Source organism: Amblyraja radiata, chromosome 15 (genome assembly GCF_010909765.2).
Source record: "Amblyraja radiata isolate CabotCenter1 chromosome 15, sAmbRad1.1.pri, whole genome shotgun sequence".
NCBI lineage: Eukaryota > Metazoa > Chordata > Chondrichthyes > Rajiformes > Rajidae > Amblyraja > Amblyraja radiata.
This window is the reverse complement of record NC_045970.1, coordinates 6,930,493-6,956,996: the sequence shown is the minus strand read 5'-3', so window position 1 is coordinate 6,956,996 and position 26,504 is coordinate 6,930,493. Positions and strand designations below refer to the sequence as shown.

The window sequence follows — 26,504 nt, the reverse complement described above, 5'->3', positions numbered from 1 at the left end:
TTCAGACCGTAAGGTCTGAATGACAATAAAGGAAATTCTAATTCATTCTAATTCTCTCACCTCTTTTCAGATCTGCCAATGCATCTGAACGCAGCCATGTTTGAGGCCAATGGCGGATGCGGTTATGTGCTAAAATCATCCGTTTTGTGGGACAGAAACTGTCGCATGAACAATCAGTTTTCTCCTCTTGAACGGATAGAGAACATGAGCCCATCCTTACATTCCATAACAGTAAGTGGAAAGAAACGTTCTTTTGTTTTTTCTCGCAGTACAAAGGCAAGAACAGAGTTGAAGGAACTGCAGATACTTGTTTATACCGGACAGACATCAAATATTGATATCTCTAACTTCAAGTAACCCTGGCATCCCCTCTCTCTCAATCCCTCCCCCACCCAATTCATTGTACTAGATTCAAAGTCATCTTGTTGAGTCTCATTGTCTGTAACTCATTTTCACCTAGCACACAGCTAACAATGGTCTTTATCATTGTTACTTTTTTGCATATCTTTCATTCATTTGTTCTTTATCTACTTCATCCATTTCACCACTAACTTCCATCCAGCATTCAAATTCACCTGGACCATCTCCAACATCTCCCTACCGTTTCTAGACCTCACTGTCTCCATTGCAGGCAACAGACTACTGACCGACATCTACTACAAACCCACTGACTCCCATGGCTATCTAGGCTACACTTCTTCCCACCCTGCTTCCTGTAAGGACTGCATCCCCTACTCCCAATTCCTCCGTCTACGCCGCATCTGCTCCCAGGATGAGGCGTTACACTCCAGGGCATTGTAGATGTCCTCATTCTTTAAGGAACGGGGGTTCCCCTCTTGTACTATAGATGAGGCTCTCACCAGGGTCTCCTCTATATCCCATAGCTCCACTCTCACTCCCCATCTCCCCACTCGTAACAAGGACGGAGTCCCCCTTATCCTCACCTTCCACCCCATCAGCTGTCGCATACAACATATAATCCTCCGACATTTTCGCCACCTCTAACGGGATCCCACCACTGGCCACATCTACACATCTCCACCCCTGTCTGCTTTCCGCAGAGACCACTCCCTCCGTAACTCTCTGGTCAATTCGTCCCTTCCCACCCAAACCACCCCCTCCCCGGGTACTTTCCCCTGCAACCGCAGGAGATGCAACACCTGACCTTTACCTCCCCCCTCGTCTCCATCCAAGGACCCAAACAGTCTTTCCAGGTGCGTCAGAGGTTCACCTGCACCTCCTCCAACCTCATCTATTGCATCCGCTGTTCCAGGTGCCAACTTCTCTACATTGGCGAGACCAAGCGCAGGCTTGGCGATCACTTTGCCCAACACCTCTGCTCAGTTCGCAATAACCAACCTGATCGCCCCATGTCCCAGCACTTCAACTTCCCCTCCCATTCCGAATCTGACCTTTCTGTCCTGGGCCTCCTCCATTGCCAGAGTGAGGCCCAGCGCAAATTGGAGGAACAGCAACTCATATTTCGCTTGGGTATAAACATTGACTTCTCCAATTTCATGTAGTCCTTGCTTTCTCCCTCCTTTCCCTCCCCTTCCCAGCTCTCCCACAGCCCACTGTCTCCGCCACTTCCTTTATTTTTCCCTCACCCCCCCACATCAGTCTGAAGAAGGGTCTCGACCCGAAACATCGCCTATTCCTTCTCTCCATAGATGCAGCCTCACCCGCTAAGTGTTTTTTTGCCTACCATCTATCTATATCTCTAATTTCCCTTTCCCCTGACTCTCAGTCTGAAGAAGGGTCTTGAGCCAAAATGTCACCTATTTCTTTGCTCCAGAGATGCTGCCTGACCCGCTGAGTTACTCCAACCTTTTGTGTCTATCTTTAGCTCAGTTGATTTAGCAGGACTGCAGTGTAGAGAGGGTGACACCTTCTGCCTTCTAATTGTATCTTCTTTAGGTGTTTTTCTACCTATTGCATTTCAAATTAAGTTGCTTCAGCTCATGTAGTATTATTAACTTCACTTAAATGTACTAACTACTTGGCTCGTTTATGGTTTACAGATTAATTATATCCACACTCTAGCAACCTTGGTTGATGAGAAGCTGTCAATTGAATAACCTTTGATTTTCTGTGCAACACTGAGTTATTGTGTGCAGTTTTGGTCCCCTAATTTGAGGAAGGACATTCTTACTATTGAGGGAGTGCAGCGTAGGTTTACAAGGTTATTTCCTGGGATGGCGGGACTGTCATATGCTGAGAGAATGGAGCGGCTGGGCTTGTACACTCTGGAGTTTAGAAGGATGAGAGGATATCTTATTGAAACGTATGATTATTAAGGGTTTGGACACACTTGAGGCAGGAAACATGTTCCCGATGTTGGGGGAGTCCAGAACTAGGGGCCACAGGTTAAGAATAAGGGGTGAGCCATTTAGAACGGAGATGAGGAAACACTTTTTCTCACAGAGTTGTGAGTCTGTGGAATTCTCTGCCTCAGAGAGTGGTGGAGGCCGGTTCTCTGGATGCTTTCAAGAGAGAGCTAGATAGGGCTCTTAAAAATAGCGGAGTCAGGGGATATGGGGAGAAGGCAGGAACGGGGTACTGATTGGGGATGATCAGCCATGATCACATTGAATGACGGTGCTGGCTCGAAGGGCCGAATGGCCTACTCCTGCACTTATTGTCTATTGTCTATTGTCTATTATGAATTTCCTTCCAGGAGCTGTTTATATTTGAAATATGGGAAAATAGGTTCACAATTCAAAAAGCTACTGGGATGGCAAAACATGGTTTGATGTGGGATTGTCATGTCAAATGAAGGGTTTTTTGAGGAGGTTGAAAAGAAGGTCATTCGTTTTTCAATTTTGGCAAGCTTTAGGTAAGCCCCGACTTGGCAGGCTGATTAGAAAATGAAAAGCCCATGGGATAAAATGGAATGTAGCATTTTAGATCCAAAATTAAAGCAAAGGGCAATGGTGGCTGAGTGGTTTTCTGAATGGAAAATGATCTTCACTTGGCAGAAAGCGAGCGGGCAAGATCATCTATTTTTTTTTTTTTTTTTTAATTTATTTTTATTGGAGGAAAAAAAAATTACAGTACACCTGACGTATGGCATTACATTTCCCTCCATTTTGTTTTTTATAAATAATAATTAAAAAATAACCCTAACCCACCCTCCCTAAACACCCCTTGGCAGCTAATGTTTTCACAATACAAGTATATCACAAAATCAAATGCACATTTTAACAATAATAAAGTAACAAAACAGAATAAAGGCAGCTCCTCACTTACTGTCAAGTGCCCTCAGTCAATAGGTAGTACCTTTAGACCCTCAAAGTATGATTAAAAAAAAGGGTTCCCATTTCAAATAAAACTTTTTCACAGACCCCCTCAATGTGAATTTAATCTTTTCTAGCCTTAAAAAAAACATCACGTCTTCCAACCAAGCAGCAGCAGATGGAGGAGTGATAGATTTCCAAACCAGCAAGATTCTCCTACGGGCCAAAAGTGATGTAAATGTAATGATATCAGACTGGGTTGTATTTAAACCCAATGTTTTATCTGCTGCACCAAATACAGCTACAAGCGGGCAAGGTCTCACTGTCATCCCAAGGACTTCACTGGTGGTTTTAAAAACCACTGCCCAGTAGTTACCAAGTTTGGGGCAGGACCAGAATGCATGAGCTAGATTGGCTGGAGAGAAGGAGCATCTGTCACAGCCAGCGTCTGTCCCCTGGATATATGTCAGCAAGCCTGGCTTTGCTTAAATGAACCCTGTGTAAAACTTTGAATTGTATGAGCCCCAATTTAGCACATGATGACGAGGAATGGACTCTTTTCAGTGCTTCTGTCCAGCATTCCTCAGACAGATCTATACCAAGGTCGTCCTCCCACCTAGCTTTCACTTTGTTCAGGTTTTGATCTCCTAAAGACATCAGTTGAGAATATACTACAGAGATCAGTCCTTTATTTGCAAAGGTAAGAGTGAGTTTATCCAACACTGTGACAGGAGGGAGATCAGGAAAAGAAGGAATTTATTTCATGGCAAAGTGACGGACCTGAAGATATTTAAAGAAATGATTATGTGGGAGGCCATGTTTTCTGTGTAGGTTATCAAAACTATCAAATATGTTGTTAGTGTATAAATCCTTAATGCACATAAGACCATTCAAACCCCACTGTCTAAAGTTTGAGTCGTGTAGAGGGGGGGAATAAATGGTTACTATGAATGGGACCCAGAACTGAAGCTGATGTAAACTTATAATGGCAACAAAATTGGTTAAAAATGTTGATGGTGGATAGTACGACAGGGTTGGATGTAAATCAAGAGGGTTTCAATGGCAGGGAGGAATATACTAAAGCTGGGAGAGACGAGGAATAACAAGACTGTGATTCAAGCAGACACCAGTCTGTATCTGGTCGGTGGAGCCAGAATAATATCTTTTGGATATTGGATGCCCAGTAATAATGAATAAAGCTAGGAAGGCCCAGTCCATCTACTTCACGGCCTCTTTGGAGAGTGCCCTTATTGACCATTGGAACCTTGTTACCCCATATAAAGAAGGTTATCGATTGGTTAACTGAGATAAAAAATGACTTGGATAGGAAATCCGGCAAACATTGGAACAAGTAAAGAAATCTGGCAAGGTCTTACCTTCCACAACCTGCAACCTCCGGCAACCTCCAGTTTAAATTCCATTTGGAATATTTTGGAGGACCAAGAAACCAAGAACCAAGAACCACCTTCAACTAGCATCGCAACTGACTTCGACTAAAAAATGGCCGATTTTTAAAACGGCAACCTATTTTTAGTCGCGGCCGGTTTTGAATTTTCTGAAATAATCGCCGGAACATAGAAGAAGCGGAAACCACTTTCGACCATTAGGGAGACTGACAAAAACCTCTGGGAACCGCACGGAAACCTTGGGTGGGGCGCAAAGTCTCCAGAGGTTTCCGTTCAGGTTTCCAAAGTGGGACAGGGGTATTACTTACTAACTTACTTTATGTAGGGCTCCATTTATATAGAGCTAGGAATAGGTTCCTTGATTTTGGGGTAATTTTTTAATTATTTACACTTTAACATAGAGGCTATGATTGGGAAGTTTGCAGATGATCTAAATATTGGTCATGGGGGTAACAATGAAATATGAACAGACTGGGGAAGGAAAACAACAGGCTCACTGGGTAGAAAAGTGCCAATTCAGTGTTGAGAATTGTGAGGTTGAGGCAAAGTAGATATCACAGTCACAGTCACAGTCACAGTCACAGTCACAGTCACAGTCACAATCACAATAATACTTTATTAGCCAAGTATGTTTTGCAATATACGAGGAATTTCATTTGCCAAGTCAGTCATACAAATAAAAAGCAACGGAACACAAAAAAAACATTTTAATTAAACATCCACCACAGTGACTCCTCCACATTCCTCACTGTGATGGAAGGCAAAAGAAAAGTTCAAATCTCTTCCCTTCTTTGTTCTCCTGCGGTCGGAGTCCTTGAGCCCTCCATTGACGGGATGATCTTGACTCCCGTAGCCGGCGGCGTTTTGGACCCTCAACGTCAAGTCGATCAGCTCCTGCATCGGGGGGATGTCAGCTCCCCCACACCGGATGATCGGACCCCGGGTTGGGGCTAGTCGAGCCTCTGTGCCGTTGGAGCTTCCCGACTCGGCCTCTCCCGAGACTGCGAGCTCTCGATGGTAAGGCCCGCGGTGGGGCCCAAGGTCAGTCCGAGGAGGCCTCCAGCTCCATCGATGGTAGGCCGCAGAGCGACCGGAGATGCGACCCGAAAATTAATCGCATCTCCGGTTAAAGTTTCCCCCTCCCCCCACATAAAGCAAACCGGAGAACATTTACACAAACTTTTAACACACACTAAAAATATGTTAAAAGACAAAAAACAGACAGACTGTTGGCGGGGCTGCCAATCGTGCGGTGCCCCTGGTGAAGATAGACACAAAATGCTGGAGTAACTTGGTGGAACAGGCAGTATCTCTGGAGAGAAGGAATGGTTGATGTTTCGGGTCGAGAACCTTCTTCGAATGCTGGAACACAGAGATGTAAGGGATTTAGAGGGACCAGGGAAAGATAAGTCGGTAGTTAAAGTCACATAATGTAGATTTCCCTGCGTGGACTAAAGCCTAGAACATAAAAGTAGAAAGACTATTGCTAGAAAATAATGTAACATTGCTAAATATTGAGTTCAGTTCTGAATACCATGTCATAAGTATTGTGCAAGTAGGAACTGAAGATGCTGGTTTACACTGAAGATAGACACAAAAGACTGAAGGGTCTCGACCCGAAATGTCACCAATTTCTTCTCTCCAGATATGCTGCCTGACCCGTTGAGTTACTCCAGTATTTTGTATCCACCTTAAATGATCAGAATCATATGATCGTATTGAAGAGAACAGGTAAGATTAACAAGCTATGAAATTCAGAGATGAGGTTTTTGCTGAGTTGAAAGATTGGATAGGCTTGAGTTGGTTTCATTGGAATACAGGTGCAGAAATAAATAATATAGAGGTATATCAAGGTAAATAGGGACCAGGTAATGAGGAGGAATGCATGGAAATAGGCCATTCGGCCCACCGAGTCCACACAGACCAATGATCACCCGTACACTAGTTCTATCCTACACACCAGGGACAATTTACAGAAGCCAATTAACCTACAAACCTGCACGTCTTAGGAATATTGGAGGAAACCGAAGTACCAGGAGAAAACACATGAGGTCCCAGGGAAAATGTACAAGCTCGGTACAGATGGCACCTGTAGTCAGAATCAAACCCAGTGTCTTGTGCTGTAAGGCAGCAACTCTGTGCCACCATACTGCACTGGGATTCCATATCATCTGGCCCCTCCACACTGGAGCGGTGATCAAGAAAATGCATTAGCATATCTGCTTTGTTAGGCATCTGGGAACATTTGGCATGTTGATGAGGTTTCTCTCGAATCTTTCCAGCTATAGAAATTATTCTGACAGGATGCAATCTTAGCCCCAAATGGCAACAGCTCCACTTTGGACCATCTGAATCTGCAGAGAGTGGTGAATACAGGCCATGGATTCAGGTTTGTCACTTCCTTCCATCCGGTCCATCTTCATGGTACGTTGCATCTGGAAGTCTGGAACTATGGTGAAGGATGCCTGCCCCCCTGGGCATTCACTTTTCTCCTTTCTGCCTTCTGGGAAAAATAAGCTTGAAAGCTTTGATGCCCAGACTTAAGAACAGCTACTTTTCCACTGCTACCTGATTCCTGCATCAGTCAACGTTTTCACACCTCATCCCTGGTGGAGTTTTTTCGCAAGGTAAATCATATTTAATGCAGCCAGCAATTAGAAACTTTGTTCTCTGTTTCACAAGTACTCATCAGAAATTGTAGCCGACCTAGATATTGTTTAACCCCCAAAAGACCTGACGTTTCGGGTCGAGACCCTACTTCAGACCTGGTGGTTTTGCTATTTACTCTTGCTCTTACATTTACTTTATCTGATTGTCCCATTACTATACTTTCATATTCTTTATGTCATGTTTTGTATTACAATTTTGGACCATTCTGCTTAGTTTAGTTTAGTTTAGTTTAGAGATACAGCACGGAAACAGGCCCTTAGGCCCACCGAGTCCGCGCTGACTAGCACACTAGCAATATCTTACACACACTAGAGACAATTTACAATGACACCAAGCCAATTACCTTCCAACCCTGTACGCCTTTGGAATTTGGGTGGAAACCGGAGATCCCAGAGAAAACCCGCGCAAGTCACGGGGAAAACGTACAAACTTCGTACAGACAGCACCCGTAGTCAGGATCGAACCCGGGTCGCTGGCACTGTAAGGCAGCAACTCTACCGCTGCGCCACCGTGCCGCTGTGCTGTTTTGCACTTATATTTATTGCTGTATTTATCATTGATTTATGTTCACGGTTTACTCTGTGAGCTTAATGTGAATCAGAAATGTCATAGAAAATTGGTGCAGGACGAGGTCATTCGGCCCTTCGAGCCAGCACCGCCATTCATTGTGATCATGGCTGATCGGCCCCAATCAATAACCCGTGCCTGCCTTCTCCCCATATCCCTTGATTCCACTAGCACCTAGAGCTCTATCTAACTCTCTCTTAAATCCATACAGTGACTTGGCCTCCACTGCCCTCTGTGGCAGGGAATTCCACAAATTCATAACTCTCTGGGTGAAAAAGTTTTTTCTCACCTCAGTCTTAAATGGCCTCCCCTTTATTCTAAGACTGTGGCCTCTGGTTCTGGACTCGCCCAACATAGGGAACATTTTTTCTGCATCTAGCTTGTCCACTCCATTTATAATTTTATATGTTTCTATAAGATCCCCCCTCATTCTTCTAAACTCCAGTGAATACAAGCCTAGTCTTTTCAATCTTTCCTCATATGACAGTCCCGTCATCCCAGGGATCAATCTTGTGAACCTACGCTGCACTGCCTCAATCACAAGGATGTCCTTCCTCAAATTAGGAGACCAAAACTGTACACAATACTCCAGATGTGGTCTCACCAGAGCCCTATACAACTGCAGAAGAACCTCTTTACTCCTATACTGAAATCCTCTTGTTATGAAGGCCAACATTCCATTAGCTTTCTTCACTGCCTGCTGTACCTAATTGCATAACATACGCCACAGTATAAAGGACTATAGGTACAATGAGAAGATAGAAAAACTAGACTATTCTTTTCAAAAGTGACTCACTGGAGACTTTTAATATGATGCGTGGGTTTTGATAGAGAAATATTATTCCCTCTGTTGAATTGGTCAATGAAATTAATACCAGTGTAAAGCGATCTCAAAGGAAGATGAGCAAAAATTATTTTGGGTCAAAGATTTTTTTGGAGCTGGACCTCGTTATCTGAAACATTATCTGGAAATCAAGTCCATAGCTCACTGGATTATACAGACAATTGAAGATGAGTAACTACAAGGGTTACAAATAAAAAGCACCAGGACTCCTTCAAGAAGCCAACACAGCTGCACATATTGATCGGCCATCTGTCCATTAAGTTTGTATGATTCAATGAATTTTCGCAAGGTAAATCATATTTAATGCAGCCAGAAATTAGAAATTTCTTTCTCTGTTTCACAAATACTCATCAGAAATTGTAGCCTAGTTTAATTGAGCAAAATAGCACAATGTTTTAGCAACTTGGAATTTACTTCAACTTTTTCACTTAAAAATCATGAGGCGATTACTGAAGAGCCTGAAAAAGGGTCTCGACCGGAAACATCAGTCCTTTCCCTGATATGCTTTCCTCCTGGCCTGCCTAACTCCATCATATTCCAAGCAAGAAAACCATCTTCAACTTCAGTTCAGTGCTGACTTCCCCAACACGACAGTGAGAAGTGGCACTTAACGTGCCCTAATGAATGATAGGCGATGGTAATAACAATGAACAGATATTCAAAATTACAAAATCAGGATTTAAACCCCCAAAAGATAATTTGTCAATCCAACGATAGACACAAAAAGCTGGAGTAACTCAGCGGGACGGGCAGCACCTCTGGAGAGAAGGAATGGGTGATGCTCCGGGTCGAGACCCTTCTTCAGACCTGGTGGTGTTGCTACTTACTCATACTCTTAAATCTACCTTATCTGATTGTCCCATTCTTACACATATGTCAATCCAAAATGGAACTCGTTCTCTGACTAGTTCTATTGTCCTCCTGGTTAAATATTACTGATTGTATGCCTTGTTGTCACCTTCCACTCAGCTAACAATGAACCATTCTACATTTCCTTAACTTCATCTGCTTTGATCTGTTGTTTTCACACCTTACGCTTCCATATCTCTAGTCTCCCTCTCCCCTGACTCTCAGTCTGAAGAAGAGTCTCGACCCGAAACATCACCCTTTGTTCTCCCCAGAGTTGCTGCCTGTCCCACTGAGTTACTCCAGCATTTAGTGTCTATCTTCAGTGTAAGTCAGCATCTGCAGTTCCTTCCAACACATGAAGAGTTCACCGTTGAGTGATAATTAGTGATGAACAATTTTGTTAAAATTACAGGGCATTTCTTGAATAAGATGATCTTTCGTTGTCTTTCATATGGTTCTCGTAGCGACTGAAACCAAAAATGTTAAAACACCTCTCCTTGACTGAGAAACATTTCAAAACACAGCACATACACAATTTCACTGTATTTTCTCAAATCCCGTCTATTGTGTCAGAATACATCCAATTAATGAAGCCAACTTCACAAAAGAATCAACAAGCTACAATTGTTTTTCCAGCTAACCAAGTATTATTTTTCCCAATTTGCCAAAGCTGATAGAGCTGAAATAAATATATGCATGAGGGTGAAAATTCATTTTGAGCTCAGCTTTAGCTATTTACATTTTTTAAATTAAGGAGTTGATTATTTAAGAAAAAAATCACATTTTCACCTGAGGGAAGCTAATATTCTTTAGCTCTTGAATATTTTTTCCTAGATTATTTCTGGGCAGTACGTCTGTCCCAGCAACACGTCAGGGAATCCATGTGTTGAGATTGATGTGCTGGGCATGCCACAGGACTCCAGCCACTTCCGCACAAAACCCATCCATCGCAACACTCTCAACCCCATGTGGAACGAGCAATTCTTCTACCACGTTTACTTTGAAGACCTTGTTTTCATTCGCTTCGCAGTGGTGGAAAACAACAGCTCCACCATAACAGCACAAAGAGTGGTCCAATTGAAAGCACTTAAAGCAGGTAAAAACTCCTTTCACCTATGTCACTGCTCTTTTGAGGTTAGATTATGCCAGGACCCTGGTGATATCTGGATACAGTGTAAAATAAAATGTGGGGCATTTGAATCTGTATCATTTCATGAATTTTCATCCAATTTTTAATGGGACGGCACGGTGGCGCAGGGGTAGAGTTGCTTCCTTACAGCGCTTGCAGCGCCAGGGACGCGGGTTCAATCCCGACCACGGGTGCTGTCTGTACAGAGTTTGTACGTTCTCCCCGTGACCTGCGTGGGTTTTCTCCGAGATCTTCGGTTTCCTCCCACAGTCCAAGACGTACAGGTTTGTAGATTAATTGGCTTTGTGTAAGTGTAAATTGGCCCTAGTGTGTGTAGGATGGTGTTAATGTGCGGGGATCGCTGGTCGGTGCAGACTTGGTGGGCCGAAGGGCCTGTTTCCACGCTGTATCACTAAACTAAACAACTATTTCTAATAGAACAACTTTATATTCCATACCTATTTATTTTTCTATTTATTTCTCTCTTGCTAAGAAGGCAACGACATTTTAGTCTTTACTGCAAAGAAGTTATGGGCCTGTCCCACTTGGCGATTTTCTAGGCAACTGCCGGCGACTGTCATAGTCGTAGCAGGTCGGCGAAAAACCGGCGACAACCTACGTCATCCTGGCGACAACCTACGACAACACCTACGTCAGGAGAAGTCAAGCTACGCTCAATGGCGTCAAACCCACTGTCGGCAAAAAAGTTTTCAACGTGTTGAAAATTTAGCAGCGACCAGAAAGACGCTACAACTTTTTGCGCGACTGAGGAGACTACTCCCCGGCGACCACCGGCGAACATGTGGCGACAAACTAGTCGCCTGTAGTTGCCTAAAAAATCGCCTAAGTGGGACAGGCCCATTAGTGTTTAAGAATGGATAGATTTTGTGCAAAGTGTTAGTGAAGCCACACTTGGAAAACTGCCCATAGTTTTGGTGTCCTTACCTAAGGAGAAATTGTATTAGCTAAAGAAGAAATTACTATTATTAGGAATAATAATAAGGAATAAATAGCGGTGGTGATTGTCCAAATGCGATTCACCAGGTTGGGATGAGGGGATTGTCCTATGGATAATCGCAAGATACTTTGAAGAAGGGTCTCGACCCATAATGTCACCCATTCCTTCTCTCCAGAGATGCTGCCTGTCCCGCTGAGTTACTCCAGCGTTTTGCGTCTATCTTTGACACTGTACACCTTGGGGTTTAGCAGAACGAGAGGCGATCTAATTCAAATATATGAGGTCCCAGGGGCAATTGACAGAGTAGATATTGAAATATTTTCATTAGTAGGAGAGACATGAATAAGGGGACGTGGTTTGTAAAAATAAAGGGCTGAACACTTAACACCGAGATGTGTAAAAACTCCTTTCACTCATGTCACTGCTCTTTTGCTTTGAAATATGTCTGCTCTTAGAGGTTAGTGAATCTCTGGAATTATCTGCCCTAAAGGCCAGATCATTAGATATATTTCAGGTGGTGATCTTCCAAATAAATATGGGAAATAGCATATGAGGCCAGCAAAGATCAGTCATAATCAAACTCAATTGCCAAGCAGGGTTTAGGGCCTGGTGGCAAACCCATGCTCCAATGTTCTTGTGTTTTTCTCTGAGGTACATTTTGAGACCCTACCCGTTTGACCTGTCATTTGTTCACCCCTCTCCTTGTGTGCTTGCTGCCATCTCTTATTTGATAACATTCCCATTTAGTTCAAGGAGAAAATTGCTGGGTTAAAGACCATAAAGGACTAGACGTTCCTGTTACTGAAACTGTGGGTAGGCTGAAGGTGTGTTGTTATTTCCGGTTCTTGTTTCATAGCAAGGTATAATAATGTTATAGAAGTGTGACAACGCACACCTCCAGATTCAGGGACAGTTTTCTCCCTGCTGTTATCGTGCAACTGAACCATCCTACCACAACTTATAGAAACTTACAAAATTCTTAAGGGGTTGGACAGGCTAGATGCAGGAAGATTGTTCCCGATGTTGGGGAAGTCCAGAACAAGGGGTCACAGTTTAAGGATAAGGGGGAAGTCTTTTAGGACCGAGATGAGAAAAACATTTTTCACACAGTGAGTGGTGAATCTGTGGAATTCTCTGCCACAGAAGGTAGTTGAGGCCAGTTCATTGGCTATATTTAAGAGGGAGTTAGATGTGGCCCTTGTGGCTAAAGGGATCAGGGGGTATGTAGAGAAGGCAGGTACAGGATACTGAGTTGGATGATCAGCCATGATCATATTGAATGGCGGTGCAGGCTCGAAGGGCCGAATAGCACATATTTGCTATGTTTCTATGTAACTAGAGAGTGGTCCTAAACTACCACCTGCCGCATTGGAGACCCTCAGACAATGTTTGATTGGTCTTTATTGGCTTTATCTTGCACTAAACGTTATTCATGTTATTCCTTTTATCCTGTATCTGTACTCTGTGGACGGCTCGATTGTAATCACATATAGTCTTTCCGCTGACTGGTTAGCACGCAACAAGAGCTTTTCGCCGTACCTCGGTGCACGTGACAATAAACTAAACTCAACTCAACTCAAATTCACCGTTATCAAATTATATTTGGTAATAAAGAGTAAAATAAATATAATATCTGATTAATAATCAGTATCACTACATCAAGGAGGAGAATATTGTTTACCAACTTTCTTGGCATAAACAAAGGGACCGGAGTTTGAAAATGTAAAATGAATATAGAAAAAGTATTTCGGCAGGATAACCTTTTAATAAGTATTAATTTAGAAGGTCCGTTTGTGGTTGTCAAAGTTGTCCAGTATTGTTTTGTTAATAACTGTGATACATTCTTGAAAATGTGAACATATTTTAAGGTGAGGGTCGAAGATTTTTCCCGTCACTGAAGATAGCTATGTTTATATTCAACAGCTGTTACCGGAAAACATTTTTGACAAATCTGGCAAATGAATGTGTTGAGAAGTAGATCTTGTGTAAGGAGAGCTGTTGTGTATTTGGAGAGTGAAAGTTGGTTAAACCACTACATTACAAAGGGTTGGCGCAAAGGGGCTTTGTCAGAAGCTAATGATTCAATTAACGAGTCACGTCATTAAGAAACTTTATATTCATAAAGGTTTTGACAAGGTTCTTTGTCAGCAACTAATGATTCAATTAACGAGTCACTTCATTAAAAAATTGGATGGAAAATTAGTCCAGGCAAAGGAAACGTAAGTTAAACACGGCCCATCAGAAATAAGAACTTTCAAGATAGAAAGAAAATGGAAGTTCTCCAAAAAACATTATTAGGAAAAATTCTACTTTTAACGATGAGTGACATTTTGGTTGCGGGTTTAATTATAAAGTAAAAATGATGTCCAAGTTTGCAGATAGTGCAAAAAGGTCAGAGCAAATAAGAAAGGGAATGATCTTTTTCACAATTGAGCCAACTACTAATCAAAGCAGCTAATTGTAAAGTAATTCGACTGAGATGAAGGCATATGAAATGTAATCTGTACTGCATGGCTTGGCATGCGAACCAGGAAGGGGATTGAGGGCTTCTAAATGATGATGAAATGATCAGCATAACCACTTAACTTGTGCTGGACTGTGATGAAGACACATCTCTATTATTGATGTAGCTGTAATGGACAAGGTCACAATTTGAAACCATGGCTTGTTGATTTTAACGCTGCCTTTAACATTACAAAATATAAATAAAAGTGTCGGGTTCACCTCTATTCCGTCCGTAGCTGTAAGATTTTGAAATATAACATGCAGTTGAGTATATAATACTGGCAGTCCAGATAATTCTGGATAAAATAAGATCTTTACTACAGGTGCTTGTCTGTATGGAGTTTGCACGTTCTCCCCGTGATCTGCGTGGATTTTCCCCAGGTGCTCCGGTTTCCTCCCACACTCCAAAGACGTACAGGTTTGTAGGTTGATTGGCTTGGTTATAAATGTAAAATTGTCCCCAGTGTGTGTAGGGTAGTGTTAATGTGCAGGGATCGCTGGTCAGTGCAGTGGGCCGAAGGGCCTGTTTCCACGCTATAGCTCTAAAAAACAAATGAAAGTTTGAAAATGAATGTGCTGGAGAAGCCATTTCTCCTTCAATGATCATGATACACCTTTTAGCCTTCAGGTTTTAACTTTTGAATGAATGAATAAGTTTATTGGCCAAATATTCACATACAAGGAATTTGCCTTGGTGCTCCGCCCGCAAGTGACAACATGACATACAGTGACAGTTAGGAATGACACATAAAACATTAATAATAAAACATTATTGATTAAACCTGTGAATTAAATAAAATACCAGAGCAAAAGAGGCTACAGATTTTTGGTTATTGAGTAGAGCTACTACTCGTGGATAAAAGCTGTTTTTATGTCTGGCTGTGGCAGCTTTGACAGTCCGGAGTCGCCTTCCAGAGGGAAGGGAAGGAACTTGTCATTTGAATTGATTAAACATCTGATGCTTGAAGTAATTTTCCCTCGTAACCACACCCTTGAGGTCTTATGTGCATACTCATACTCTTCCTCCAACTGCACAATTATCTTATACTCTCAATGATCTTATACTGGGATGCAGCAGAATGCATTCCAGAGCACAACCACAAGCTTGGTTCACTAGTGTATAGACTCATAACATCAGGAATCCATATAAGCAGTAGTTTGGAGAATTATAAACTTAAATGACACAACTTCTGGATCACTCCATCCCAAAATATATTAATAAGGGGATTATTGTCTCCATCAATATTCCCCGTCACAAAATACTGGAGTAACTCAGCGGGACAGGCAGCATCTCTGGAGAGAAGGGATGGCTGACGTTTCAGGTCTGAAGAAGGATCTCAACCTGAAACATCACCTGTTCCTTCCATCCAGAGATGCTGCCTGTCCCGACGAATTACTCCAACATTTTGTGTCAATGTCTCTTTAAACTTACCAGGTTGACTGGGAGGTTTATTACAATATCATGCAACATCTAAACAAGGAAAATGAAAAGTGTCAGAGTTGTGCGGAAATAGGCCCTTCGACGTTTCGGGTCGAGATCCTTCTTCAGACTGAGTGTCAGGAGAAAGGGAGACTAGAGATATGGGAGGGTAAGGAGTGAAAATGACAGATCAAAGCAGATATCTTGAGCCACAAGTCTCCCCTGACTCTCAGTCTGAAGAAGGGTCTCGACCCAAAACGTCACGTATTCCTTTTCTCCAGAGAAGCTGCCTGTCCTGCTGAGGTACTCCTGCACTTTGTGTCTATCTTCGGTGTAAATCAGCATCTGCAGTTCCTTTCCACACATTTTGCCTGTCCCTTATCCAATCTGACCAGTCCCCTGTGTAATATCAGTTAGGTATCTTCTCTCAGGTCATCTTGCAACATAAAATTTGCCTTCCTAAATACTTGAAGTCAATAGACAATAGATAGTAGACGATAGGTGCAGGAGTAGGCTATTCAGCCCTTCGAGCCAGCATCATCATTCAATGTGATCATGGCTGATCATCCACAATCAGTACCCCTTTCCTGCCTTCTCCCCATATCCCCTGACTCCGCTATCTTTAAGAGCCCTATCCAGCTCTCTCTTGAAAGTATCCAGAGAACCGGCCTCCACTGAGACAGAGAATTTCACAACTCTCTGTGTGGAAAAGTGTTTCCTCATCTCCGTTCTAAATGGCTTACCCCTTATTCTTAAACTGTGGCCCCTGATTCTGGACTCCCCCAACATCGGGAACATGTTTCCTGCCTCTAGCGTGTCCAAACCCTTTATAATCTTATATGTTTCAATAAGATCCCCTCGTGTCCTTCTAAATTCCAGAGTGTACAAGCCCAGCCGCTCCATTCTCTCAGTATATGACAGTCCCACCATCCCGGGAATTAACCTTGTGAACCTACGCTGCACTCCCTCAATAGCAAGAATGTCCTTCCTCAAATTAGGGGACCAAAACTGCACACAATACTCCAGGTGTGGTCTCACTAGGGCCCTGTACAAATGCAGAAGGACTTATTTGCTCCTATACTCAACTGCTCTTGTTATGAAGACCAACATGCCATTAGCAGTCTACCTCTTTATCTTGATAGATACAAACTGCAGTGTATCTGGTAAGGTTCAGCCTCTGTTTCCAAAGTCTCCTCCCATGGGTGAAGCAAATATTGAAAAACAATGACCCTGTCATGTTAAATTATGGAAAAGCAATAATGTGATCTGTTTATGTGGACTGTTACGGCCACCAAAATCAAATACCTCAAAGGCCAATAACATAATACAAAACCAGGTTCAAATGCAAAAATTATTTATTTTTCACTAACAAAAAAAGAACTAAACCTGAATCAAACAAACAAAGAGGGGTAGGATGGGATAGCAAACAAAAGATAAAGGGTGCTCTGGCCGACCACTCAATGGGCCGTCGGACCAGAGACTCTAAACCTGCCTCAGTGTGAAAATAAACCTGAAACAAAACCACAAAAACAATAATGCCAGTCCCATCCTTCCCAAGCAAAATAAGTTAATACAGAATGAAGAGTTACATAAAGAACACTATGCAATCAAACAAACTAAACCAACACCAGACTGCTGCCACCAGTCTGAGGGGGGAAGAGAGAGACAGAGAGAGAGACTGCCAGTGTACATGGTCTTTTTAAGCTGAGGCTCCGTCATCAGGCTCACGTGATGCAGCTTGGGCCAGGAGCCTCCAGTCAGGTACAGGAGCAGCCAGGCAGCAGGAGGTACTAATGGAAATCAGAGAAACAGGTTAGTACATAATTAACACCAGCAGAGGGAGCGCATAACAGGACTGTTAACCTCGCAGTGAAATTCCTACGGTTCCTGAGATCTAAATCTGACTCTCCTTAATATTTCTATCTCTCAATGAACCAGATCATATTTCATCTCTTTTGCACGGATAATTATTTAACTGTGCCATTGTTACATATTACAGTACCTAGAGTTATCCTTCTGATCTAGATGTAGATATATGGAATTTCATATGCTGGAATGTTGCCTACTGATGAATACAAACTGCTGGAGTAACCCAGTGGACCAGGCAATGTCTCTGGAGGACCTGGATAAGTGACTTGTAGGTGCGCGACCCTTGTTTGGAACGACAGTTGGTGTGGGCAAAGGCTAGAGATGGCAAGAAGAGAAAAGCAAGTGCTCACCCCATACCCCCCTCCCCCACTTCCTGACCGTGGTATGCACCCACTGTCCCACCCCCTTAACCTCCCTCCACCCCCCTGTCCCCCCCATCCTCTTCCACCCATCTCCCTCCCACAGGCTTCACATTTTACCTCTCGTGAGGGCTAGAGGCAGGAAACAGTTCCCGATGTTGGGGGAATCCAGAACCAGGGGCCACAGTTTAAGAATAAGGGGTAAGCCATTTAGAACGGAGACGAGGAAACACTTTTTCACACTGAGAGTTGTGAGTGTGGAATTCTCTGCCTCAGAAGGCGGTGGAGGCCAATTCTCTGGATACTTTCAAGAGAGAGTTAGATAGAGCTCTTAAAGATAGCAGAGTCAAGGGATATGGGAAGAAGGCAGGAACGGGGTACTGATAAGGGATGATCAGCCATGATGACAGTGAATGCTGGTGCTGGCTCGAAGGCCGAATGGCCTACTCCTGCACCTGTTGTCTATTGTCTCCTATCACCACCCTCAGTGCTTCAATGGGGTTTTATTTATCACATGTGCAGCTGCACAGCGAAATTCTCTTTGCATATATTACACATGCGGGCGTTGCCAAAATGGTGGTATTTCCAAAGTCCAGTAGGGCCGCACGCTCGATATACTGGAGCAAGTCCTGCAAACCCACATCCCTCTCCTTGTCCACCTCACCCACCACCTAATTTCCTTTTTGTATCATTTAGCCCCTTTTGTCACCCTTTTCAAAACAACCCTTTGTCCACATCTGCCGATCAAATAAAACCCTTCACCTGTAACCACCTAACACTTGCCTGGCTTTGCCCCACCCGCACCGCTTTTCCAGTTTCCTCTCCCCCACTACAATCAGACTGAAGAGTCCTGACCCGATCCATTACCTATCCATGTCCTCCAGTGATGTTTGCTGCAGTTATTTTTAGTTTAGTTTAGAGATACAGCACAGAAACAGGCCCTTCGGCCCACCAAGTCTGCAACGACCAGCGATCCCCGCACACTAACACTAACCTACACACACTAGGGACAATTTTACATTTACACCAAGCCAATTAACCTACAAACCTGTACATCTTTGGAGTGTGGGAGGAAACTGAAGATCTCGGAGAAAACCCACGCAGGTCATGGGGAGAATGTACAAACTCCGTACAGACAAGAGCCCGTAGTCAGGATCGAACCCTGGTCTCTGGTCCCGCATTTTGTGTTCTACTTCCAACCAAGATGGTTCTTCAGAACTCCTCTCAAACTATTAGTGATTCAAAGAAATGTTGTCAGGAAACAATGGCCAAAAGTCAGAAATCACGACCTTCCCAGTATCTGGTTTTGGAGCAACTTCAGTCAAACCATTCCAAATGCCCGCCATTTGATCGGTGAGCCTATCATGAAATACAAAAATAGAGAGTAAAGTTCATAAACGATTTAGTTGACCTTTAGTTTTGAATTCTGAATTTGGAATCAGGAAGGTCTGATCATCAATGAATAATGATGATGGTATTTGATGCTCGAGGTAGTTAACTTTCTCACTTTTTCCTCTGCAGGATACAGACATCTACAACTAAGGAACTCTCACAATGAACCTCTGGAGATATCCAGCCTCTTCATTTACAGTCGTCGAATGGAAGAAAACAACCCTGGAAATTTACAGCTGGCATCAGCGGTAATTTGAGTAAAAATATTCTGAAGAAGGGTCTCGACCCAAAACGTCACCCGTTCCTTCTCTCCAGAGATGCTGCCTGTCCCGCTTAGTAACTCCAGCATTTTGTGTCTGTCTTCAGGTTTAAATCAACATCTGCAGTTCCTTCCGACACTTTTTTCTAAAAATATTCTTTCAATAGACAATAGACAATAGGTGCAGGAGTAGGCCATTCGGCCCTTCGAGCCAGTACCACCATTCAATGTTATCATGGCTGATCATCCCCAATCAGTACCCCGTTCCTGTCTTCTCCCCATATCCCCTGACTCCGCTATCTTTACGAGCCCTATCTAGCTCTCTCTTGAAAGCATCCAGAGAACTGGCCTCCACCGCCCTCTGAGGCAGAGAATTCCACACTCACAACTCTCTGTGTGAAAAAGTGTTTCCCCGTCTCCATTCTAAATGGCTTACCCCTTATTCTTAAACTGTGGCCCCAGGTTCTGGACTCCCCCAACATCGGGAACATGTTTCCTGCCTCTAGCGTGTCCAAACCCTTAACAATCTTATATGTTTCAATAAGATATCCTCTCATCCTTCTAAACTCCAGAGTGTACAGCCCAGCCACTCCATTCTGTCAGCATATGACAGTCCCGCCATCCCGGGATTAACCATTGACCTTGTAAACCTACGCTGCACTCCCTCAATAGCAAGAATGTCCTTCCTCAAATTAGGGGACCAAAACTGCACACAATACTCCAGGTGTGGTCTCACTAGGGCCCTGTACAACTGCAGAAGGACCTCTTTGCTCCTATATTCGATTCCTCTTGTTATGAAGGTCAACATGCCATTCGCTTTCTTCACTGCCTGCTGTACCTGCATGCTTACTTTCATAGACTGATGAACAAGGACCCCCAGATCCCGTTGTACTTCCCCTTTTCTCATTACTTTGGGCGACACAGTAGCACAGTGGTAGAGTAGTTGCCTTACAGCACTAGAGACTCGGGTTCAGTCCTGACCACGGGTGCTGTCTGTACAGAGTTTGTACGTTTTCACTGCGACTGCGGGCGTTTTCTCCAAGTACTCCGGTTTCTTCCCACACTCCAAAAATGTGCAGATTACTAGGTTAATTAGACAATGTTAAATTGCTCTTGGTGTCTAATGTACGAGTGATTGTTGGTCGGTGCAGGCTCTGTGGGATGAAGGGTCTGTTTCCATGCTGTAACTCTAAACTAAATTCTAATTTTATAAATCGCAGATTTTAATTGGAATACAATTGTATATTGATTCATACAGTACGGAAACAGGCCAAAGATAGACACAAAATGCTGGAGTAACTCAACGGGACAGGCAGCATCCCTGGAGAAAACGGATAAGCGATGTTTCGGGTTGGGATCCTTCTTAAAACTAAGTTACTCCACCGTTTTGTGTTTAGCTTTGGTATACACCAGCATCTGCAGTTCCTTATTACAGAAACATGCCCTTCAGCCCAACTTAGCCATGCCGACCAAGGTATCCATCTACACTTGTCCCACCTGCCTTAGTTTGCTCCTCTAAACCTTTGGCCCTTGTGGCTAAAGGAACAGGGGGTATGGAGAGAAGGCAGGTACGGGATACTGAGTTGGATGATCAGCCATGAACATATTGAATGGCGGTGCAGGCTCGAAGAGCCGAATGGCCTACACCTGCACCTATTTTCTATGTATCTATGTAAACCTTTCCTGTCCTAGTATCTCTTCAAATTTCTTCAAAAGGTAGTTATAGTATCTGCCTCAACTACCTCCCTGGAAGCTCATTCCATATATCCACCAGTCCTCAGGTTCATATTAAACCCTTCCCTTTTTTATATTTAATCATATATATTTTTTTATTTTTTTGGACAAGTCTAGCGTTTATTTTCCAACCTAATTGTCCTTGAGAAGCTGGCAGAAAGTAATATCTATACATCATACAGAAGGGTCCATGAGCTGAAATGTGACCTGACCCACAGAGTTACTCCACACTTTATCTTTTATTATAAAACAACATCTACATAGAAACATAGAACATAGAAAATAGGTGCAGGAGGAGGCCATTCGGCCCCTCGAGCCAATCTGCAGTTCTTTGTATCTCAAATGAATGGATTATAGGTTTGTAGGCTAATTGGCTTGGTGTAATTGTGAATTGTCCCTAGTGTGTGTAGGATAGTGTAAGTGTGCGGGGATCACTGGTCGTTGCAGACTTGGTGGGCGAAGGCGCCTGTTTCTGCGCTGTATCTCTAAAGTAAACGCAACTGAACTAAATTAGATGGTCAGGCCACTAAACAACTAAGATAGACACAAAATGGTGGAGTAACGCAGCAGGTCAGGCAACATCTCTGGAGAGAAAGAATGGGTGATGTTTCGGGTGGAGACCGGTCTGAAGAACGGTCTCGACCCGAAGATCAGTCTGAAGAAGGGTCTCGACCTGAAACGTCACCCATTCCTTCTCTCCAGAGACGCTGCCTGTCCCGCTGAGTTACTCCACCATTTTGTGTCTACCTTCGATTTAAACCAGCAGTTCTTTCCTACACTAAACAACTTAAGCAGCTTATAGGACAATGATCCACCATAGGCACCAACCGCAAGGAATGAAATGCCAACCGCACATTTTGTCTACAAAAAGTAGCACTGGTTATTGTAGTTTTTCAAGGCAGTACTAATACTATTTTTTATTCCAAACAGCTGTTTAATACAGAAGAGCAAAGATCTGCTATGGTATTCCGTGTTACAGTTTATGGAGTTCCGGGTCGTGAACCATTCAGCATTTACACTGTCCAGGAGAAGACCACGGCCAGGCAGTTAATATCCAAAGTGAGTCACCGTATAGTCGGGTTTCTCAACGGAACCTATCGAAAGTTATGCCTTCAAATAAATAAAGGCTTGGAAGCTTTGCAGGGCAACCATGTGTGCTTTATCTTTGTGTTTAGGAATTTAAAACAAAAACAAGTCTGAAATGGAATCCAGATTTTGTGCTAGTGCTCCTTAAGAATTGTTTTCTGGTTTATTATTGGATCAATCAATCAAATGTAATAGTTGGCGATGGCATTAATCTGCTTACAGCAGAAAGAGATGATGATCTTCGGTTTATCTTTTTATATTATTTTATTTTAGTTTAGAGATACAGAGGGGAAACTCTGTATCTCTAAACTCTAAACCGCGCAGACCAGCGATCCCCGCACATTAACGCCATCCTACACCCACTAGGGACAATTTTTACATTTACCAAGCCAATTAACCTACAAATCTGTACGTCTTTGGAGTGCCTGTGAAAACCGTAGATCTCAGAGAAAACTCACGCAGGTCACGGGGAGACGTACAAACTCCATACAGACAGCACCCATAGTCGGGATCGAACCCGGGTCTCCAGTGCTGCATTCGCTGTAAGGCAGCAACTCTACCGCTGTGCCCCAAACCTAATTTTGTTCTCAAATGTGTTATCAGTGCTGGAATATAGAATACTTAGGCCCTCCAGTGCCTAGAACTAATAGCAGCAAGAACAGGCACTGAATAAAGTATCCCCGACTCTGAACCTAGTGTGCGTGAACTATCTCAGAGGCAGGGTCTCCTACTTCAGGTGTGTGGAGGACTGGTAGGACCAGATATTGGTTGCTTAAGCTTCATATGGTATTGATGGGGCCACAGCTGAAGTGCCTCATTTATACTGGACACTTCAGTTCAGTTTAGTTTATTGTCACATGTGCCGAGGTACAGTGAAAAGCTTTTGTTGTGTGCTAACCAGTCAGCAGAAAGACAATACATGAATACAATCAATCTATTTACAATGTACAGGTACATGAGAAGGGAATAACGTTCAGTGCAATGTAAGGCCAACAATGTCCGGTCTAGGATAGTCTGAGGGTCACCAAAGAGGTAATTAGTAGTTCAGCACTGCTCTCTGGCTGTGGAAGGATGATTCAGTTGTCTGATAACAGCTGGGAAGAAACTGTCCCCGATTCTGGAGGTATGCGTTTTCACACTTCTGTACCTTTTGCCCGATGGGAGAGGGGAGAAGAGAGAGTGATGTCTCTCTCCCCTTTCTAGATCTCTCTGTCTCCATCACTGATATCTATTATAAATCCACCCAACCCCAGGGCTCTATGCACTACATGAAGTCGGCACGGTGGCGCAGCGGTAGAGTTGCTGCTTTACAACGTTTACAGCGCCAGAGACCCAGGTTCAATCCCGACTACGGGTGCTGTCTGTACGGAGTTTGTACGTTCTCCCCGTGACCGCGTGGGTTTTCTCCGAGATCTTTGGTTTCCTCCCACACTCCAAAGACGTACAGGTTTGTAGGTTAATTGGCTTGGTATAAGTGTAAATTGTCCCGTGTGTGTAGGATAGTGTTAGTGTGCGGGGATCACTGGTCAGTGTGGACTTGGTGGGCCGAAGGGCCTGTTTCTGCGTTGTATCTCCAAACTAAACTAAACTAAACATCCTGCATCTTGGAACAATGCTATCCCCTCCTCAATTGTTCCATCTCCATCACATTTGCCCCAAGGTGAGGCTTTCTATTCTGGGACGTCCAAGATGTCCTCCTTCTTTAGTAAATGGGATCTCCTCCCCCTTGCTGCTGTAGATGGACCCCTCACCAGCATCTCTCCTGGATTGTATAGTTCCGCTCTTGCCCCTCCACCTCCCACAGAGACCTGGGAGAGATTTCCCTGTTCCTCACCTGTCACTCCGTCAGCCTGGGCATCCGACCCATCGTTCACCATCATTCCCGTCACCCCCAACATGCTCTCACCACCCGTCACATCTTCCCCTCCCCACCCCTTTTCACCTTCCCCAGAGACTGCTCCCTCCGCAACACCTTCGTTCACCCATCCCTTTCCACCCAAACCACCCTTATCCCTTCCCACCCAAACCACCCTCATCCCAGGTACATTCTTCTGCAGGATGCAACACCTGTCCCTATACCTTGGGGCTCAGCTAGATCAACATTGACTAACTAACTTACAAACACAGGCCACCCCTCTTCCCTGGACCCCACCTTGATGCGCACCCATTTCCCCTTGTCCCCCTCCCCTCTCACCTCTATTCCTTCCTCTAGCTTCACAATTCGAGCCACTTCTTTCCTCATCTCAAACTTTTTGCCTTTTCACCTCTGGCCTTTGTCCAACCATCTATCTCATGTCATGAGGTCATAAGTGATAAGAGCAGAATTAGGCCATTCAGCCCATCAAGTCTACCCCGCCATTCAACCATAGCTGGTCGATCTCTCCCTCCTAACCCTCTCCTGCCTTCTCCCCATAACCTCTGACACCCGTACTAATCAAGATGGATTCTAAGGTAGACACAAAATGCTGGAGTAACTCAGCGGAACAGGCAGCATCTCTGTAGAGAAGGAATGGACGACATTTCGGGTCAAGACCCTTCTTCAGATTGATGTCAGGGAGGGGGCGGGACAGAGATAGAATGTAGTCGGAGACAGTAAGACTGGTCGGAGACCTGGGAAGGGGGAGGGGATGGAGAGAGAGGGAAAGCAAGGGCTATTTGAAGTTAGAGATGTCAATGTTCATAACACTGGGGTGTAAGCTGCCCAAGCGAAATATGAGGTGCTGTTCCTCCAATTTGTGCTGGGCCTCACTCTGACAATGGAGGAGGCCCAGGACAGAGAGGTCAGATTAGGAATGGGAGGGGGAGTTGAAGTGCTGAGCCACCGGGAGATCAGGTTCTTTAAGATGGACTGAGCGGAGGTGTTCAGTGAAACGATCGCCGAACTTGCGCTTGGTCTCGCCAATGTAGAGAAGTTGACACCTGGAACAGCGGATACAGTAGATGAGGTTGGAGGAGGTGCAAGTGAACCTCTGCCTCACCTGGAAAGACTGTTTGGGTCCTTGGATGGAGTTGAGGGGGGAGGTAAAGGTCAGGTGTTGCATCTCCTGCGGTTGCAGGGGAAAGTACCTGGGGAGGGGGTGGTTTGAGTGTGAAGGGACGAGTTGACCAGGGGGTTTCGGAGGGAACAGTCTCTGCAGAAAGCAGAAAGGGGTGGGGATAGGAAGATGTGGCCAGTGGTGTGATCCCGTTGGAGATGACAAAAATGTTGGAGGATTATATGTTGTATGCGTCGGCTGATGGGGTGGAAGGTGAGGACAAGGGGGACTCTGCCCTTGTTATGAGTGGGGGGGACGGGGAGTGAGAGCAGAGTTACAGGGTATAGAAGAGACATTGGTGAGAGCCTTATCTATAATGGGAGAGGGGAACCCCCGTTTCCTAAAGATTGATGACATCTCAGATGCCCTGGTTTGGAACACCTCATCCTGGGAGCAGATGTGGCGTAGATGAATTGGGAGTAGGGGATGGAGTCCTTACAGGAAGCAGGGTGGGAAGAAGTGTAGTCCAGATAGCCATGGGAGTCATTAGGTTTATAGTAGATGTCGGTCAGTAGTCTGTTACTTGCGATGGAGACGGTGAGATCTAGAACGGTAGGGAGATGTCGGAAATGGTCCAAGTGAATTTGAGTGCAGTTTGCAAATTAGTGGTGAAGTTGATGAAGTCAGTGAGTTCTGCATGGGTGCAGTAGGTAGCACCAATGCAGTCGTCAATGTAGCAGAGGTAGATAGGGGATATGGCCAGTGTACTCCTGGAACAAGGATTATTCGATGTACCCTACAAAGAGGCAGACATAGCTGGGGCCCATGAGCATGCCCTTGGATTTGGAGGAAGTGGGAGGAGTCGAAGGAGAAGTTGTTGAGGGTAAGGACCAGCGTTGCTAGGCGAAGGAGAGTAGTGGTAGATGAAAATTGGCTGGGCCTGCGGTCGGGGAAGAAACGGAGCGCTTTAAGACCCTCCTGGTAGGGGATGGAAGTGTGGAGTGACAGGACATCCATAGTAAAGGTGAGGGAGTGGGGGCCTGGAAAACGGATTCTAGATAACAAGATGGATTCTAGATGGAAATGCAGTTGAGAGGTTACAATCAGATCAGCTGTGATCCTATTACATGGTGGAGCAGATTCAAAGAGCTAAGTTGTCTAACCTACTCCTAGTTTGTAGGCACCACATACACGGCCCTGACTCTGGGCTGGATTGCCCCATTGTGGACATATTCTACAATAAGTT

General features: G+C 44.2%; 1 protein-coding gene across 1 annotated transcript in view; it reads left to right on the top strand.

The window, feature by feature from the left end:
- plce1 (phospholipase C epsilon 1) overlaps positions 1-26,504 on the top strand; it is a 278,074-nt gene that overhangs the window by 224,513 nt on the left and 27,057 nt on the right. The window contains exons 24-27 of the mRNA XM_033034737.1: positions 71-231; positions 10,407-10,668; positions 19,334-19,452; positions 22,128-22,256. Of these exons, the coding sequence (XP_032890628.1) occupies positions 71-231; positions 10,407-10,668; positions 19,334-19,452; positions 22,128-22,256 (671 nt within the window). The remainder of the gene's footprint in view (positions 1-70; positions 232-10,406; positions 10,669-19,333; positions 19,453-22,127; positions 22,257-26,504) is intronic.